Raw genomic sequence first — 19,716 nt, 5'->3', positions numbered from 1 at the left:
GCTAATGCTGAGGGCACTGTCAATAAAGATTAACACTAAGCCTGGATGTTAAAAGTCAAGTCAACAGACAATCTGCAGAGTCTGTCTGGTATTGAAATTATGGTCCTTTGCTGTAAGCTGGATGGAAAATGGTCTTTCATCAGCTCAGCCAAGGGGCAGGGACCTGCTGAATTGTATTTATAACTCCCAGGTGTTCAGATATTAAAATAGGCAGAGATAAGAGTATTAAAAATAGCAGGAGCTTCAATTATTAGAAGCAAAGCTAGAAGAGACTACAGTGGGCTCTGTGGGAGCTTGCAGCAGTGATGGGTTTGCATTAGCTGGGTCAAAAGGCCAAGGACGTAGCCACTTCAAGTATGGTCTGAAAATGAAATCAGACGGCTAAGTTCTCTGATACAGCTGAGGAGCAGCAGAATGCCCAAGTCTTGGGTTCACATGCTCCTGTTGTGCACCCCTCTAAAGTGTGCTCATGAAGAGCAATGCAACATGTGCTCAATACACACTCATGTGCCTCAAGACCCTCTTATCTCCTCTGAATCATGGACTGGTTGAGATTAAAGGACAGCTTCTTCCCAAAACTAATTGAGCATCAGGGGAATTTTACCTCGACAAATGTGTTGGCTTTGTGCAATGTCCAGACATTTGCTAATTTCCCTCATCTCCCACAGAAATGTAAAACAAAATCCACCCAAGTAGAGTGCAGATATTTCAGAAGACATTTTTCTAGAGTCACAAATGAAACTGTTTCCTGCAAAAAAAATTTGCAGGAGTCAAGCCATCTCATCTCCTCCCCTGCTGCCTTTCTCCTGCATGGAGTCCTGTTTGCGTTAGACAGCAGAACATCTTCTTCCTCTCTGAGTGCTCACATTTCACTATGTCCTTGGTGCTCTCTGTTGCCTGGAAATGGACTCAGCAGTTCTCATGCATGTCTGCATGCGGGGATGCAGAGCTGCTGCCACAACTTTTCTCCCACTGTGACTTCCCCTAGATATTTTAAACCTTCCGTCACCCACTCTTCACATTCCACACATGCTTCTCAAAGACAGGCTGAGACAGTCTTGTCTTCTGGCACAAACCTGCTCATGATTTCCCAAAGCCAGCATGGTCAGAGCACCCTCTGCACCTCTTAGCACAGTTACATGCCCAGTGCTCAATTCAGAGGCACCTGAGCCATTTGGGATATGCCAGGGTATCTAAGACACCCACAAAGGGCTGAAAGGAGTGACGTGGGACCCATCAGTGATCAGATGCCACCCATGTTTAGGCACTTGAACTACAACTACCATGTCAACAAACCCAATACTTGCTCTTTCCTGACCCTGCTGTCACTGATTCCATGCTCTCTGCTGCTCCATGAGCTTCCTCACAATGAAGGTTCCTGCAGAACAAATCACAATGGTGCACTCTTTCCCAGCTATGTCCAGGGTATGACCGTGAGTGGAGGAGCAGCTTCCCCTCTCCTTGAGCACAAGTCTGGCACCAGCAAGGGATACCCCATCTTGTGCAATCCCCCACTGCTGCCAGCACAGCAAGGTGAGGGGGACAGAAGCTGCTCTGTCAGGAACAGGAGCTTGGCACATTTCAGCAGGCACCTGCATGCTGGTCCTCTAGGCTCAACAACTGACAGCCAATGTAAGCCACTCCACAGAAAAGGAACAGCCCAGCTCTCTGCCAGAATATCATTTTGTTCCCAGTTCTGAGAAATTATGAGGCATTTTCTTACAGAATTTAACAATGGTGAAAATTTCCTCTTAACAGTGCAATAACCATCTTGGTTAATAAACTCTTCTTTCCTATTGCTTATGTATATCTCTGCACTCCTGGAATAGGGTTATTGTCTGGCAAAAAGAACACAGCCCCAAGTGAGCATATAGCTAATGTGTCATCTCTCTGAGAACATTATTTTCTTGCTGATGACTTCAATCCATGTCTAATAGACTGACTGCAGGATCAGGAAGTGCATCATATTCATCAGGGCACTGGAAACAATTGATTAGATATTATCCAGTAAACAGAGACTATATCAGCATTGAAACTATGTCCCCACTCTTATTTGTGCTTGTGTGGCAAGGACCCTGGGGTAACATCTCTTTGCAAATTTCTCAGCCAGAACCTGTATCTAATCTCCATTTTGCATGGAGGTTTGGACATGCTGAAATAAGCCCAGTCATATGTATAGAATTTGTGTTCAGTGCCAAAGCAGGAGCATTAATTGACTGCTTGCATGAGGTGTGTGAAATTAAGTGCCACACATTTATCTGATGGGCTTGTGCAGAATCAGTACATCCTCTTACTGCTTTTTCCATTCAGTCAGTCAGGAACAGACCATAATGATTTTGGCAAATGAGAAGTCACCTTGAAATCTACTACCTATCATTCAACAAAATAAGGGATAAACTGAAATGACCAAAGATAATTTCACATGTCTTTTGCACAATGTAGTTTGAGGGCAAGATCAGAGAACTGAGAGACTCTAGTAAGGAGAAATATCTTGTGCAATTTATATTCTGGGACCAGTTCAGCAGAAGTTTCTTAGTAGTTCTTCACTCCTGCAATATGAGTCATGCTTTTCTCTGGTCTCTCTCCTTTTTGTTTGTGGTGTTTGTTGGCTCCTATGGAAGATGCATGACATAATTAGTTAACAGGATGAAAGTAAAAAGGTCTTCCCATTCCTTGCAAGGCAGCTGAGGTTGTAGGCTGCTCTGTTCCCCAGCAATCCCACACATTCCAGTCCAGCTCTACATTCTGGGCAATGGGAAATGACCACTGGAAAATGGACAATGTCCCATGGTTACTGGGATTACCTTTGAAAGTCAGTATTAGTCCACATTTTCCTCACCACCATCCTGCAGCCACATGCCATTTTATGCCTCTCTGATACATCATGCATTCTGGGCACAATTTGCAAAGTTATTTGCAGCTGACCATGGAGGAAATGAAGTTCACCCAGTACATAGCACATACAACACAAATGGGAACATCATCCAGCAGTGTAATTTCTCTTGGTTTCTAAATTCACTTTGCTACAGCCTCAAAGCAACCACACCTTTTTACAACTAACACAACATCTTAAAATTCTGCCAGTGTCTCTCTGATTAATTCAGCAGGAGAGGGCTCAACTCTGCAGCATTTCCTCATCTACTGATCGTCAGTGGTTTCACAGTGCTCTGACCAGAGTGCTATGTTGCTCCAGCCACTGGCAGGGCCGGTAGCATGGCACAGCACTACGAAAAACTCACTAGGCTGCACAATGTTGGCATGATAAGCTCAGGAAGGGAGCAGGAGTCTCTGTGGAGAAAGACTCTTCCTTTGCCACTCTAATCTCTCTTCTTGGACACCTACCAAGAAAGAACTGTGCATTTCTTTTGCTTCATGAGCCAGAATTGTTGGGCTAGTCCAAGCCTGTTGTATTTCCATGAGAACCAGTGGACTCATGGGCCAGCTCAGAAAGGCTCCCCTGCTCCATTCAGACCAGGCTCTTGCATAAAAACTTGAGAAGGTGCCGCCCTGGAGCAGACTGGCAGAGAGCTCTGCACCTGAGGAACCAGGAGCACTGCCTGCACTGATGGACTGCCAGAGAAACATGTTTCCTGCTACATCCTGTATCCTGAAAAGGATATGTGGCCTGTGGTTGGCATGTCACCCACATGGATGTTATGGGGCTGCAGTTCCCTCTATGCATTGGGGATTGCAATTACAGCTGGCCTCTGAGTGGATGTATGGATTCACTCCTCTGCTTTATGCATACACTCAACTGCTTTGTAATCTATGAAGGAAAGAAAGTCACTCTAAGTTGAGGGAGGCCCTCATTTCACTGTCAGTGCTTTGCAAACTTTCTGCAAGCACAGGGCTCAGAAGCAGTTTCAGGATTTCTAAAGCTGGAGACTTGTGTTGTGAAGATTAGACCTGAAGTCTTATTGAAATGTCTTACTCTGCCTCTGTTCTTGGAAGACAGTTTCTGTTTCAAAGTGTGTTTACATGAGGTGCAGAACCTTTCATGTACAAGGACAGGAGCAGATGATACTCAAGACAAAAAAAAGTGAATTTATGGCAAAGTTTTAAACAAAGCTCAAGTGGCAAAAGGGATGTGCTCCATATTTGCATATGAGTCTGCACATATGTTGTGTGAATTTTGCAAGACATTTCAACAGATGCCTTTTAAAACATTCACCCAGAGAAAGCAAACAATGTCACCTAGGAGAAGCTGATACAACCAAGCCTTCTGCTGCTCAGCTTCAGCTCAGCATAGCTTCAGTCCTCTGTCAAAGCACACACTGCTCCCCCAGCACTGCCTTCTGCTCAGCCATTTGAAGGCTCAGACACAAAGCCATCTCCAATTCTCATGCAAGCTCTTACAAAGGACCACATTCCTCAGGAAAATCTGGTAGTAGCTGATGACGTTTGGTAGCTTTCTGTGCCAAGACTTAGCACCTCCTGAGCCATCCTGGAAGTGACATACTGTTATAGCAGGCAAAGAACTGATGTTCACAGACTTGAATTGAAATTTATAACATAGATCTTTAGTGTTTGCGGGGGGAACTATCTGTGTTTTCACACTTCTTTTTTTATGTTCCAAACACTGCATCTCTCACAAAGAATCTCAAAGACATTTATACATTTCCAGGTCAGATCCTCCATGGTGTAAATCAGCAGCTCTCCAGTGAATAGCTGCACTCATTTATATGAGCTGGAGATGTGGGATTTTAAATTCAGTCGGTGATAAAAAACCTCTGCATATCAGGATGGTGCTAGGATTAGGTCTTTCAGGGCTCATGGCTGAGAACCAAGCAGCAATCTGAAGGGGAAGGTGCAAAGAGGATGAGGTACACCAGCACATTGCAAGATGATGCCCTTAAATGCTACAATATATACACACAGATAATAATATACCTGAATCATATCACCCAGGGGCTATTAACATGAAGATGCTTCTGAGTACACAAAGTGTTTAACTGAACATGGCATAGTTACACACTACAACACAGGGTGAGAGGAATAATGTTGCCAATTAAAATCAAAGGAAAAACTACAGAAAGTAGAACTGCACTTAGCAATCACAGCAAAAGATATATTCACTGCTCCTTGAGTTCACTGCCTTTTCATGGGGATGCAGAAAACAACACATGGCTCTGGCACCAGACCACGCAGCATGTAGAACTGTGCAGAACTGGGACTAGGACTCATTCTTGCTGAATTTGAGACTGTGCAATTGAAAACTGTCAGCCTGTTAATTCCTTCCACCTCTGCGAGTGTCTCGTGCTCAAACCTTGCCATTGCATGGAGAGGAAGCAGGTTCAAAAAGGAAAATGCATCAGTGTGTTTGGTCCTGGCAGGAGACAAGCAAGGTGAATAAGCCAAGACTAGCTCTAGCTGCTGACAGAAACAAATCATCCATCCTGAATGGGCTATGTGTGACTGTCTCCTTTCAGCCCTTTGGGACTGGGGTGAGGCACAAGCCCCCAGACAGGCTGAAGGCAGTGCAGGGACCACCACAACCTTCTGGTGGAGTCACAGTGAGCTCCACACTGATAGCATTTCTAGCAATGCAAATGGCAAAAAACCCCACCTTTGCCTCAGCAGTTTTACATGCTTTGATTTTTATGATGCTGTGATTTTGCCTCCAGAACTTTTGGTCTTTCTCACTGGTCTCACATTCACTAGGAATAAAGATGCTGCTTCCCCTTGTTTATGGTTCGGGATCTTCTGCTTCTGTAAGAGGAACCTGAGGCCAGTGTCAGAGCTATTCAGTTCATGTTGGCCCTTTGCTTAACAACCGTTTTGTCACAGAGAGAAGCTCCTCAGGTTCCTCCTGCAGGTGAGGGTGGAGACAGTGTTACACAGCTGAGTGTTACTCCACAAGCCTCAGTGTTTTGTTTCCGATAGTCACATGCTGGGTGGAACATGGGCCATGTCATAGGTGGCATAACAGTATTCATCTGCAATTTAAGGCCTCCATACTCAGCAGATGGGCTGCACCTCAAGTTGGGAGGCTCTTTTAGCCCTGCCATACTAAGACCATGAAAAGAGTGATTTCTTTGTCCAAACACACAATGTATTTAGTCTAAAAAGCAAAGACCAGTTGCTTCAGTGCTGAGTGCTTTAAAGGAAGTTGCCACTGAAGTCCTTTATCTGTTCACAGCCCCAGGGTTGTTCTCTGTGCTCTGCATCACTGACTAGAGTAAGGTCAGCACACATGTCATCAGAGGCTAGTCACATTGCTTAAGTCCTACCATGGCCCCAACAAACCAGTACATCCCCTGCACAGAGGTTGGCTCTGCACTGTAGGAAATTGTTAGAATATTTGCAGGTCAAGACAGGTAAATGGCGATCCTGATTCATAAGTGACTTTGCTCCAATCTGCTTTGTAATTGTGTAACTGGAGCTGTATTGCAACACAACAATCTGTGATTCTGTGATTCTGTAAAGCTGGTGCGCAAAGCAGCTGAATCATCAGCTGGTATCCCCCTAACAAATGGCAGCTTGTATGCATCAAAAAGCTGGCACTATGTTGCCCAGTCCTGTCAGATTACCTGGTTCATCTCTCTTCCCACTTCCATTAAAGCCCTGCTGCTGTGCAGAAAGAGCAGTGTACATAATGTGTCTATTTGTTCTGTAGGTTATATTCTAGAGATCTGATTATCTTCTAATTTCCTCACATATATTTCTACTGGGGATAAATCTAATTTAAATAGTCCTTAATTGTTATGATTTTGTAATCAGTGTCTTAAACACAATAGACACAAAACTCTCAACAAATTGCTGGAGGAGATGTGACAGTATAGGGAATAATTTTCATATCTTCTGGGATTGTCCCAAATTGAAGCTTCTGGTCTAATGTTAGAAAATTGAGGCAAGAATTATTTCAGCAATATATCCCCCAAAGCCCTATTACTGTGTGGGAAGGAAGATGCCCTGGATTTTTGAAATGAAGAAAAGAGACAGAAGGAAGAAAAGAAGGAAAGAAAAGAAAGGAAAGAAAGAAGAGAGAGAGAGAGAGAAAGAAAGAAAGAAAGAATGGATGGATGGAAGAAAATAAGAAAGAGAAGGAGAAACAAAGGAAGGAAGGAATATAAAAAGACACACACATACATGCATATGTATATAGGAATTTGCTTAAAGTTCACATGGGTACAGCTATAAAATGAAATTTGCCTCTATCAGAGCAAACCTAGACATCTTCTATGGAAAAATACTTGGCCAAATTAAAAATTGAAGTGAAGCCATTTGTTGCTTATGGTGCTTTACCAAGTATTTTTTGAGATGATTATCAAGTGCCATGAACTGACATAAAAATTATGATATGATTCCTACTAACTTCCTACTAACTATATTATTTAGCAATGTGCTTGTTATTTATATAGATGTAAAAAATGTTTATACAAGACTCTTTTGGTTAGAGTAATTAAATATGCACTAAATATAATGAGATTAAACTTCAGTAGCAGTAAAAAATGAAGTAATAAGCTTTACAGAAACTGAGCCCAGGCAGTCAACATATATTTCTGTATAGCTAATGCTACACTGCCTCAGTTCTGGTTTGTGCCCCTAGCTTCTTTTTTTTTTTCACATTTTAATGTTTTTATAGGAAAATAATTTTATGTGCTTATTTTGTATAAAGACTGAATAGCTAAGCAAGATAAATTAATGTATCAAGAGATTTACCTGCATTTCATATGTACAACTTAGTTGTGCTTAGAAACTAGTACTTGAGCACTCACATTCACCTTTTACATACAAAATCACTACATTTCCAAAAACTGCTGTAGAGTTCTTCATTTGCAGCTAAAATCTGCAGCTGATGTAAAACTAAAGTCTAGAGCTAAGGAAACCCGCATCAAACTACTGATTTCAGTGGAATTGAGGTCTGAAGTCCATCACTAAAAGCAGAATTTAGGCTGAGGTTTCTAAAGGACTGTAGATACCTCTATAAAGGTACATTCAGTGTCCTAGAAGTGAATTAGGTGCATGAATAGACCGACACCAGAAGGAAACCAACAGACTTCTTTAAGATGTGGGATACTCAAAGTCAAGCTGGCTAATACTTAGCCCTCAACAACAGCAAAAATTAAATCCTGGTATTGCAGACCACAGGTTGACAGGTTCTTGCCTGTGGTCATTTCTCTTGATCTCCATTGGAAATTGCCTTCCCCAACATATCACATTTTCCAAAAACAGGACAGACATACATTTCACCCCTCTGCAAAGCCTTTGTGCCAGCCAGGCAGGGAGAAAAGGGAGACTTTCTTCTCACTCTGTGTTAACTGTGCTGCAAACAGCACTATGCTAATTAAATGATAGCAGCCTGACAAAACAGATTATATGCAATCCCACCATTAATTAGTAGTTATTCCTTCCTGCATTGGAAGAGTTCAGTGTAATCACATCAGTGATCTCATGGCTGCACAACCCACTGTGATGGGCATACCCTTTGCATTGAGAAGCTGTGCGCCAAGAGTGGCAACCCCGCAAGGCAGGTTAAAACAGAGGGTCTTGGGGTTTTAACCCTGGAACCTGAAGTTGAAGCTGAATAGCTGAGAGAGCTAAGGTCAAATCTGCTTTTTCTTTTCTTCCTGGCTTCTTGTGAGCATAGGTTGTCCTTATCCCTTTTAATTTCTTTCTTTGCAGGTAAAAAACTGCCACAGTAATACAAAGGTGTGCTTGCATGTGGTGCTGATAGATATTATGTGCACTCATAGAGGGCCTATCACAGTGGCATCTGCAGGGAGCAGGACATAGGCAACCAGGTAACATCAGTCCATGGAAACAGATGTTTACTATCCTCTGCCTTTCCCAGCTGAACAAAGACAATATTGCTGATAGGGTTACAGGGGTTGTTCACAGAACTCTGTTTGGTGAAATGGCTGCCCCACTGCACATCTGGATCACTCCTGCACACCATGATCCTGTTATGATTCCCAAGACCTTTGGGAAAACCCATGGGTTGATGCCATTTGCTCTACTTTTGCAAAGAACTAGCCAGTATAGGAAGGGGAAAGAGGAGCACAGGGAACTTGGCTTTCATCCTTCCTCCATGAGGTCTCTTGCAGAGCTCTGGGTCCCATGTCTGCCACAACTGTGTTGTGGAAATCCTCTGCTGCTCAGTCCCAGGGTTGTATGAGTTTGGAGACTCATTGTAATGGGAATTACAGGAGAAGGTAAGAAACCTGTGAAGTTCCTGTGATGGTAGGAGATGGGAAAGAGATCACCAGCCCACAGCAGCTGAGTTCTCATCCTGGCAGCTATTCCAGTTTGCAACAGCTCATGCTTCCCTTCATGTATACCAGGTCAAGTGCATCCTTGCTGGGTGAAGCACCCTTGGGGAGGCTGCAGGGAGCTCCTCCAGGCATGGGAGGGATTTCTGGCCATTCAGGCTGAAGTGTTGCTTGCTTGGTGGCAAGTCACCGACAAACACTACCCTGCTTGCTCTATGCTGGTAGCCTGAGAACCTTTCTCTGCTTGTTTTACTTCAGTTAAGAGTGAACTGAACTTGGGCCACGTGCAACATAGGGCATGTTTTGAGCCTCACACTAGCTTCTTTCCCTTCTTCTGCTCTTTTCAGATGGTGTCAGTGCATGGTGGGTGCTAGAGACAGGCTAAGGGACAGAGCTCCTGAACATGGTGGTCACAAAGACAGCTCATGTCAGCTCACAAATTTGCATAATCACACAGAAAATGTACACCATGTCCTACCCAGGAAGAGAATTAAATTAAACCTGTGGCGTTGCTGAACTATCTCAGAATTTCAGCAGTAATTATGAATACTGCAAGCTCTTTTGATGCCTTATTTGAGAGGTCCAAATATCTTTTTAGACTCACCAAGCAATGGCTCACCAGCAACAGCGCACATGAATATCATGAACAAAAGCATCCATGACCATATGGATAACTTAGGAATAAAATATAACTCTGAATCATACAGTTATTTGTAGTCAGTTCCTTTAAGTCACTTTGTACAACCAAACTATTGAGATACAGTAAACGCAAGAAATGAGTGGAGAAAAAAAGTGCAAGTTTCTAATCCAAGATCATGAGTATATCTGCTTTGATTTTTGTCTCTCAGGTACATAAAAAAGAAAAGCATCTGTCAGGGCCAGAGGGAAGTTTAACTGTTTTAGCACATGTTGTTACCTTGAGTTATTGAATGCAATAGGGACCTGATGATGGAGCTACATTAAAACTTCTGGGCAGAGACACAGGTCAACGGGACTCAGCTGGCTCTGCTGAGGCAGATCGCAGAACCCAGCATGTGCTAGATTTGAAGAACAAATAGTAAGACCAGAGAGAAGACAATACAATTTCAACCCTATTACTCCATCTTTTTCTTCTTTTCTTTTTCTCAGGAAAGTAAAAAAGTAAACAAAGTAAGTTGTCTGAAGAGCATTTGAGGCTGTCAATTCAGGTTCAATAAATACTCCTATGTTACTGCCAGGTTTAGAGCTGACATTGTTTCTCCTGTGTTTTTTGGGAGATGAAAAAAAAACCCTAATAATGTAGTCTTACAACTGAAAGTAACTTGCAGGCTGAGGAGCTGCCTGAACCACCCTCTAGGAAGGAGAAACACCAAAGGTTTTAGGTGACCTTTTCAAGGCCAATTGTTCTCCCACCCTTTTTTGCTGCAAAGAAGCATGGAAATTTCTATACGACACACAACTCACAAAAAAATTTTCCAGAATAGTTATCAAGATGAAGTTTCAGAATTAAAAACAAATGCCAGAACAAGAGATTCACAGCTGCAAGAAGTGTATATTAAGATGAGATTTACCCATCACTTACTGGTTCTTCAGTGGAAGGAAGGTTCCAGCTGCAAATGCTGTAGGAATATATCACATTCAAAGGGTAAAGGGTGCAGGGAAGAACAAGGACAAGACCAAGACAAGGTAGCAGCAGAACAGGGAAGAAAGCAGAGAGGACCTGGAGGTTCATTCAGAGATTGGGCCGATTGCACAGAGACAAGGGGAACCACTGATTGGGGTGGCAGTGAATGGTCTGGATTTGGATTGAGCCAGGAAGCTGCAGGTGATTTGACTGTGTGGTCTTTGATTATTATGATGCAGGGAGGGATACGCTGCCGACACTCAACTGCTAATCTAGGGCCAAGGAAATCAAAAGGAGGAGGGAGCTAGGGCAGAGGAGGCAGAAGGGCTGGAGGGACAGGGCTGGGCAGTCTCTGGCCATGGAGGAAGTGAAGAAACATTTTCAGGCTGGGATAAGATGGTGGAAACAAAGAGGAAAACAAAGGAGTATCTTTGAATAGCATCTGATCTCTTGAAACTGGCTAAAGGATGACATGGGACATCCCCAAGTTTATTAGGTCAAGAGGATTAGATAGACATGTGCCAATAAATGTGCTGAACCATGTGCAGAGGTAAGACAAATTAAAATCATGGTTTTTCAGAGCTCAGCAAGAGCACTGTCAGAAGGGGTATTAACACATATGAAGCTGTTTGGGTACAAAGACCAAACCCAGGGAAGCTTTGGAGGAGCTCTGGAAGGGCTGCTCCCACCCTTTAGAGGGATGACCAGACAGTGGTAGTGGTATGGTAGTGATAGGCTGCCCCACACACCTCCTGAGGTGTCACTTCTGAGGTTATGGGGATAGGTCAGTGCTGGTCCACCTTGTGGTGGGCATAGGGACATGAAAGGTACTCTGGGTTTCCTAAGGACCTAGGGTCAGAGAAATGTCATGTTTCCACAATAAAGGGGATTTAGAAGGGTGTGAGAGCAACCACTGGAACTGGTTTAGAAAGAGGCGCTTCTGTTTATGAAAGTGGGCAGGGGGAGTCCTGAATCTCTTAATGGTCTTTACCTATCCTGCATACTAGAAACTAGAGAGACATTGTGCAGTGAATCAGGGGCTTCTGTAGGTTATCCCAAGCAGACCCATGCAAGTATGGGCTGGACAGCTTGGATTTAGCTGTAAACCCAAACTCTGGCCACATACTGTTATGCCAAAATCATGTCAGCTTAGGAGCCCTTGCCCCATGTTCACTGTCCTTCTAACCTATCTTAGAAATATGCACAAGCAGCACTATAAGTTGAGTGGCTTGGCTGACAAGAGGGACTTCTCTTTGGTTATAATTTTTGGCCAGTTAAATCTGATAGCACCTGTCTGATGTGGAAGGGAAAAAGGAGCAATCAGACATGGGGAAACACAAGGTTGACAGGTAAAACTATAAAAGACTGGGCCATATTTCATTGTGTGCACTATTTAAAAATATGGTCCTATGTTTAATGTTAATGGAAACCATCATTCATGCATCACTGCCATAGGAACATTTCTATTAACGTTAAACATATGTTGACACCAGTAAAGGTTACTGGCTGGTAGAGGAAAGTTACAACGTGTGTAATTTTGCTCTTTGTTTTCTCTTACCATGTGTAGGTGTCTGGGTGGCACTGTTTAGTATCAGGTGATTATAATTTTGGTCTTGGTCATCTGAAATTCACAGAAAAAAAAATCCCTTTAAGAAACAGCTTAGTATACCCACTGATCTGCAGATGATAATTACAGCTCACAGTATTCACAGGAAATCAGCATGATTAAGGAAAGGAGAAGAAAATGCTTAAGAAAGCAGAAGATTCTGTTATGTAGTTCACTTAAAATTCCAGATGCAAGAAGAACACGATAATGGGAAACTGGTCCCCTTCTGCTGAGTCTGCAAATTAGAGTTATCTGCAAAGGTAAAAAGCATGTCCAGACAGGAACAAACCACAACTGGTGTACCGACATCAGTGGTGTGTTCCTGGGAACGCTGGAACCTTGTACCCCCTACTCCACTGTTCCATCTCCATTCAGCATGAAGGTTTTCAGGATGTTATCCCCAACTACATTAAAAACAGACTCTCCCACTGAGACCGCAACGACGACAATATTCTGTATGAGTACAGGGAAAGATCAAATAAGTGGCCTCATAAATGCAGGAGGTAGAGTTAAGTAGCTGCATGTGGACTGTAGATCTCCCTCCCCTGAGAAGGGAGAATCCTGTAAGACCTGGTGCATTCAGTATTAAATGCACCATGCTGCAAAGTAAGAGGAATGATCAATGGCAGAACGACTGCCACCATTGTGGTCAGTAGCTGCCCTTTGGGTTGGAAAAGAACTTCTTCTTTTTCTCGCTGTAATAAAACTGTTAGATAAGTGACTGCTGATGAACTTCTATCATTCCAGACAAGCCTTCAGTAAGGAATAAACTCTTTTTCCAGATCTTTACAACCTGTTATGGACCTGTAGTAATGTAGGGTGAGAACGGATTTCAAGAAATCTTGCATCTCATGCTCTCCCAGTGCAGGATGGGCTAGTCTGATGTCTAGTCTGCTATTCTTAAAAACCTGTCATTGATATTTCACTTTCTCCCCAGAAGATCTGTTTCATTAGAACTTTCTTAGTGCTTTTTAGGCCAATTGCTTCTTTCATGTCTACCAGGGACATGGAAAAAATCCCCCTTATTTCTGCAATAGCTCTTTATGACAAAGGTGTTACTATGTATTTCCTTAACTTTATTCTTCAAGCTAAACAATGCCATTTCCTTTATATTTCCCTGTAAAACTTGCTTTGCCTTTGGTTATTGTCATTCTAGCATCCTGTGGTCTTTCCAATTGACCTAGATCCTTCTCAAGTCTGGAATACAGTCTGGGACATGTTTCTGAAAAGAGATCTTACCAATACAGAGTGGCTGGATTTTTCCCAGTCATCTACTCTTGTTCACACAAACTTGCATATTTTTCTTTTTTTGGTTCTTGTAAAAGTTTGTGATCTTTTATGATTCGTTATTGCTTTTCCAAAGAACTGCTACCTGTCCAATTGTTCTTCAACATATGCAAGGCTTTTTAGTATTTCTGTTTCAGTCTAATGCGTAGCATTTTTCTCCATTTAATCAATTTATTTTCAGTCTATTTCTCCAATTTGTCAAGAACATTTTAAATTCTAATCCCATCTTCTAATAGACTTATGGTCATCCAAGCTTCATATCATCTGCAAATTTAATAAGCAAATTCCTTTTCCACCAGTAACAAAAAAACTAAATGCAGAACCACATCAGTTCATCCTTCTATTGATATTTAGTTACCTTTTATGGTTAGTCAGCCATTATGGCATCTACCCTATAGAGGTTCATTAAGAACATGCTTCTCAAATTTGTCTCACATTACTTTCCCAGAAATTGCTGAAAATCTTGCTAAGGTCATGATTCCTTAATATAAGCTAATTCTTCCTGGCCACAAAACACAATAACAAATAAAAATAAGATTAGCTTGACATGATTTGTTTCTGAGAAGTCCATGTGTCATGCTTTAGCCCCAGTCAGCAACTAAGCACCACGCAGCTGCTCGCTCACCCTCCCCCCTCCCGGTGGCATGGAGAGAGAATCAGAAAAGCACCAAGGATAGAGACTCCAAATCCTTTCTGCAAATCCTCTTCCGGTGTTCAACCACCGTCACAGTAAGAAAGTTTTTTCTTATGTTTAAGTGGAATTTTCTGTATTACAATTTGTGCTCATTGCCTCTGGCCCTGTCACTGGGCACCACTGAGAAGAGCCTGGCCCTATCTTTTTTATTTACCCATCAGTTATTTACAGATATTGATGAGATCTCCCTGAGCCTTCTCTTCTCCAGGCTGAAAAGACCCACCTCTCAGCCTCTCCCATTTACAACGGATGCTCCAGTCCCTTAAACATCTTCCTGGCCCTTCGCTGGACCCACTCAAGTTTGTCTGCATCTCTCCTGTACTGGGGAGCTCATCACTGGTCCCAGCACTGCAGATGTTTCTCACCAGTACTGAGCAGAGGGGAAGGATCACCTCCCTTGACCTGTTGGCAACACCCCTCCAAATGCAGTCCAGGATGCTGATGGCCTTCTTTGCCACAAGGGTGCATTGCTAGTTCATGTTCAGTTTGGTGTCCATCACATATTTTATCGGTTATTTTACCCACCATTTATTACCTTATTTATAAGTTATTAAAACTATTTTTGAAAGTTGGAAGTTAGATAGTGAGTAGTGAGCCTGTTGTATTTTTTGATGACCTCTCCTTGACATTTGCAGCTGATAAGCTCATTGAGCATGACTGAATTGCTATACAGCCACTTCTCTCCTGAAAGCCTTATAAAGTGAGATATTTCCCCAGGAGGTCTCCATCCTTCCACATGCTTTGTATAGTAGCCTGTGGTTCCTATGCTAGTCCCTCTGGGTTTCAGCCAGGTGTAGGACTGCAATCATGCAGGACAGCTAAGGACAGCAAGAACTTCCAGCCTGGCTACAGCAAAGCTAATTTACAACTCTCTGCTGGTTTTGGCTGGGATAGAGTTAATTTTCTTTATAGTAGCTAGTATGGGGCTATGTTTTGGATTTGTGCTGAAAACAGTGTTTAGTTTACTAACAGTGTTAGTTGTTGCTAAGTAATGTTTGCACTAGTCAAGGACTTCTCAGCTTCCCATGCTCTGCCAGGTGCAGAAGAAGTTGGAAGGGGACACAGCCAAGGTACTTGATCCAAACTGGCCAAAGGGCTATTCCATAGCATATGACATCATGCTCAGTATATAAAGCTGGGGAAGAAGAAGGAAGGGGGGACATTTGGAGTGATGGTGTTTGTCTTCCCAAGTAACCTTTACGCATGATGGAGCCCTGCTTTCCTGGAGATGGCTGAACACCTGCCTGCCGATGGGAAGTAGTGACTGAATTCCTTGCTTTGCTCTGCTTGTGTGCACGGCTTTTGCTTTCCCTATTAAACTGTCTTTATCTCAGCCCGCGAGTTTTCTCACTTTTACTCTTCCAATTCTCTCCCCCATCCCACCGGGGGGGAGTGAGTGAGCAGCTGTGTGGTGCTCAGTTGCTGGCTGGGGTTAAACCATGACAAAATCAAATTGCAGAAAACATCCAAACATCCAAACTGTTTGTCCTCTTCTCAACTAATGTTGCTTACACGCTACAGGAGCTGACAGATAAAATGTTACACAGAGATGGAGACACGTGTGTGTGTGAAATGCAAGCTTTTAAAACAATAGCAGACATAACTTGAACACATTAATTGTTCCAGAAGGGAAACAACAGAGGTTTTTCTCTCCTGAAAACAGAGTACTCCAATGCAGTCACTTACTCTCACAATCTCACTCCTGGGTAAAATTGTGTCTTCACTGAGGACAATTACACCTGCATCTACACGAACAGGAACTATTGTCTTCCGATTCTCATCAGCTTTTCATTTCACCCCAAATACTTTCTCTTTCCCCTTCCCTTCCCTTCCCTTCCCTTCCCTTCCCTTCCCTTCCCTTCCCTTCCCTTCCCTTCCCTTCCCTTCCCTTCCCTTCCCTCTAAAAAACTCAGGTGCTTTGAGGCTACTGCTTAAGAAATGGCATCCAAAATAGTTAGAGCCTGAATTATTGGCATTTTCATATGACTGAGCTAATCAGGCATCTGAATGCAGCACTGGGCTTCATTTACCACTTCTGTAGCCTATTGTAAACACTTTCTAAGCAATAAAATGCTTTAAAATGATGGCTGAGCCTTCCTGCACCTCTTCAGGTTTAACAAGATAATGCTGTTAATTGTGAAGTGCCAGTTAGGCAGAAGCATATCTATTGTAGAGACAAGGATCTGAGTTCAAAGCTATTTACCAGGAAACTCCATTAGGGAAATAAAAGATTCACAGTGCTCTGAATTGCCAGACCACAATATAAAATTTCTGAGCACAGCTGGAGGAGTGATCAGATACAATAACCAGCAGAAAGAATGAGACATTTTACTGACAGAAGGGAAACCAGTGCTCCTAGCCCCTTTGCAATCCGGGAGAAAACATGTGGACAGACAGGGATTTTAAGGGCTTCAGGTTTTTTTCCAAAGGAAATGGGTTCACATAGTAAGGACAGAACAAAATGCTGCATCCCATGTGATTATATCTGTGGTCTATATGTGAATTCAGTAACCTCTGCTCTGGGAAATACAACTTTTCACCCACATGGGAAGGGGGAGTCTGTGACGGGGTGCATTTATGAAAGGAGAAGGGAAAATGCTGTTGGAGGGGATGAGATACTGCAGGGAGAAAGAAAAGTCTGTAGGTACTGGGAAAAGCTAAGGGACAAGTTTTTGCCTAGATGGCCCTGCTGCCATGCTGAGGTGGCCCTTCTGCTGCAGCCACTAACCTGTCTAATCGCTCCAGAAGCTCTCAGTGCTACTGGGTAGGATCCACCAGTAAGTACCTGCATTAGCTTAGAGTACAGTGAAACCAACCCAAATGTAGGCTGCTGCTGACAGGAGCAGGGCAGCCCCATCTCCTGCCCTGACTGTGTCCCTGCAGGAGAGCCTGTACAGCTGCCCCACAAGCCCTTGGGGAAGTGGTCCAGCTAAACATGCAACATGCACAGTACGTTCAGCCAGAGCGCTCCCCAACCAGGCTCCCCACTCTGCACCCCCAAGGCCACCAGTGACAGCATCTATGGGCTCTAGCACCCTACTTCTGCTGGTGGCACTGATATCTTGGACCCTGAAAAGGAGAAATCTTCTTCCAAGTTCAGCACCTAGGGAAGCAGATGAGCCTGTGCACCACCTCTGAGTCCTCACTGTCTCTCTTCTCCTTATTGCTTCCCCACACTTCTCCATGTGTCTCCATGGAGGTGACACTCAGATGGGCTGGCAGCCCAACACGGTCAGACCAGGTGTCTCCTGCAGGAAGAGGTGGTTTCTGCTGTGCCTGGAGTCAGCGCTCAGGCAGCTGTGAGAGAGGGGTTCAGGTGATCTCCTAAACTTCCCCAAGAGCCTCTCTCCTTAGTATCCCCAGCCTGTGTTTGAAGATGGAGAGGAGGGATCCCTCTAATAATTCCTGAAATTTCGCTGAGAATGCATGTGCATTTTTGAAAAGACTTCATCTAGTGTCAGCCATGGCATCTAACGATTGATTTCAAGAAGCTCAAGCATCTTTTCCACAGAGGATGATAAAACATGAAGCTATAATTTACCCAGTGAATATGGAGAGTGCTTTATGGTCCTGCAGTAGCTGAGCAACTGGTGTTGGGGCAACATGAACTCCCTCAGACATCTCTGGGCAATGGGCACTGTGAGTGCCCAGAGCAAGTCAGTGCACCCCTAGTGGGCAACTAAAATCATAGCTCCAGGGGTGGGACAGTGCTGGACAGCCCTTCATCCCCTCCTTCGCAGAAGCGGGTCTCCTCATCTGCTGAGGTATCAATCTCAGCATTGAAAGGAGCTCTTCTTCCCATGGTCAGGACTGACAGCTCTGATTTGCAGCATAAATCACTAACTGAATTGTCTCTCTCAAGGTGCGAAACCCCGGGTAACTGATGAAGAAAACTTTAAATAGCCCCAAAGAGTTCCCATTGCACTTCTTATCCAGGAGATCCTCTTAAGAAACAAACTTTTTGTGTAAAGACTTAACCTTTCTTTAGGTACTTGGTTTTAGTCTTCTCTAGGGTGTATTTTTTCAGTGTCAGGAATTTCATATGTGTTTATTATTAATAAAAAATAGATTTATTGTGTTCTATAATGGAAAAAATAGGAAGTGTCAGAATATGAAAAGAAAACACTGTATTTTCCAGCCTGTCTTTCCTAATAAAGTTCCTTATAAAAACTGCAAAGCAAGGATATTTTTAATATATGCCAACTATATTACAGATATATGATAGTTCTGACAGTCATGCAATATTTTGCATTAGTTTTACAGTATTTATGAAAGTACTGGGAACTGCTCTGAAATCTGTAGTCGACAGGACAAAAGAAATGGTCTAAACAGGAGCAATCAGCCTATGAAATACAATTCCTTGCCTTCTGCCTCTCTGGTCTTTTCAGCAACTTCAGCATTTGCCTACCTTTAACCTTATTCCCCAGCTGAGATTTTCAGAGAAGGATGTAACAAGCGGTTTATTTTTCTGATGACAAGATAACTGTTTGGCATCTGCACTAATGAAGAGAAAATCCCTTTCAAGGACTAATCTTCCAGAGTACTTAAATATGACAAAAGACTTCAGGCTTTAGGAACTGAAAGAAATGTGGACCCCAAAGGCAAGGAGGAAAGCAGACCAAAAACTGACAATGGGTATATAAATACTTCTGGCATAAAGCTACCCATTTATCACCTACCTGCCCCCTTCTGGCATTTTCTATTCACAATTTGTAGTCCAGAGGGGAACCCTTGAGCAAATGTCCTTTAACTGCTGCTACGCTGGTCAAGCAAAGCTGAGCAGGGTGCCTGGGCAAGGGGAGCAGGCATCAACCCTGTGTTATGCAAAGCCTTTTCTCATTGGTTTAGATTAGACAGAGATGGTGGCAGACCACAGCTCCCAGCACTGGGGGCCATCCCAGGGAACTGGGGAGGCTAAGCCCATGATCCCCTCCTAAGGGAGGTCTGCCCAGCAAGCCAGGACTCTGCACTGTCTTATCAGAGGTAATGAGCATATGAATACTTAGCCTAATAGATCATCAAATCCCAGCTGTCTTTCATGTGCATTAGCCAATAACTAATTAGTTTATACTTTTATGCTGTGAATATCCTGCTTGCGGAGTGTTTCTGCACCTGGCTAACGATACCTAAACAAATGGACCCCTAAAAAAGGGACTGTACCAAGGGGCACACAAGACAAAAACAAAAATTAAGCTACTAGTAAAGTCAGCATGTCAGTCATTACAGGGGTTGGAAATACCAGATTAAAGGCTGTCCCCAAACCCTTAATTCGATATTCATTATGTCAGGTTTTTGTTCTACCATTCCAGCCTAT

The 19,716-nt window shown here is 43.2% G+C and overlaps 1 protein-coding gene across 1 annotated transcript in view; it reads right to left on the bottom strand.

Moving 5' to 3' along the window:
- Positions 1-19,716, bottom strand: part of SHISA6 (shisa family member 6) — a 251,470-nt gene that overhangs the window by 10,085 nt on the left and 221,669 nt on the right. The window contains exon 4 of the mRNA XM_072881134.1: positions 12,374-12,436. Within this exon, the coding sequence (XP_072737235.1) occupies positions 12,374-12,436 (63 nt within the window). The remainder of the gene's footprint in view (positions 1-12,373; positions 12,437-19,716) is intronic.

Source organism: Ciconia boyciana, chromosome 16 (assembly GCF_034638445.1).
Source record: "Ciconia boyciana chromosome 16, ASM3463844v1, whole genome shotgun sequence".
In the NCBI taxonomy this organism is placed as follows: domain Eukaryota; kingdom Metazoa; phylum Chordata; class Aves; order Ciconiiformes; family Ciconiidae; genus Ciconia; species Ciconia boyciana.
The sequence above is the reverse complement of the archived record's forward strand: the minus strand, read 5'-3'. Positions and strand labels throughout refer to the sequence as shown.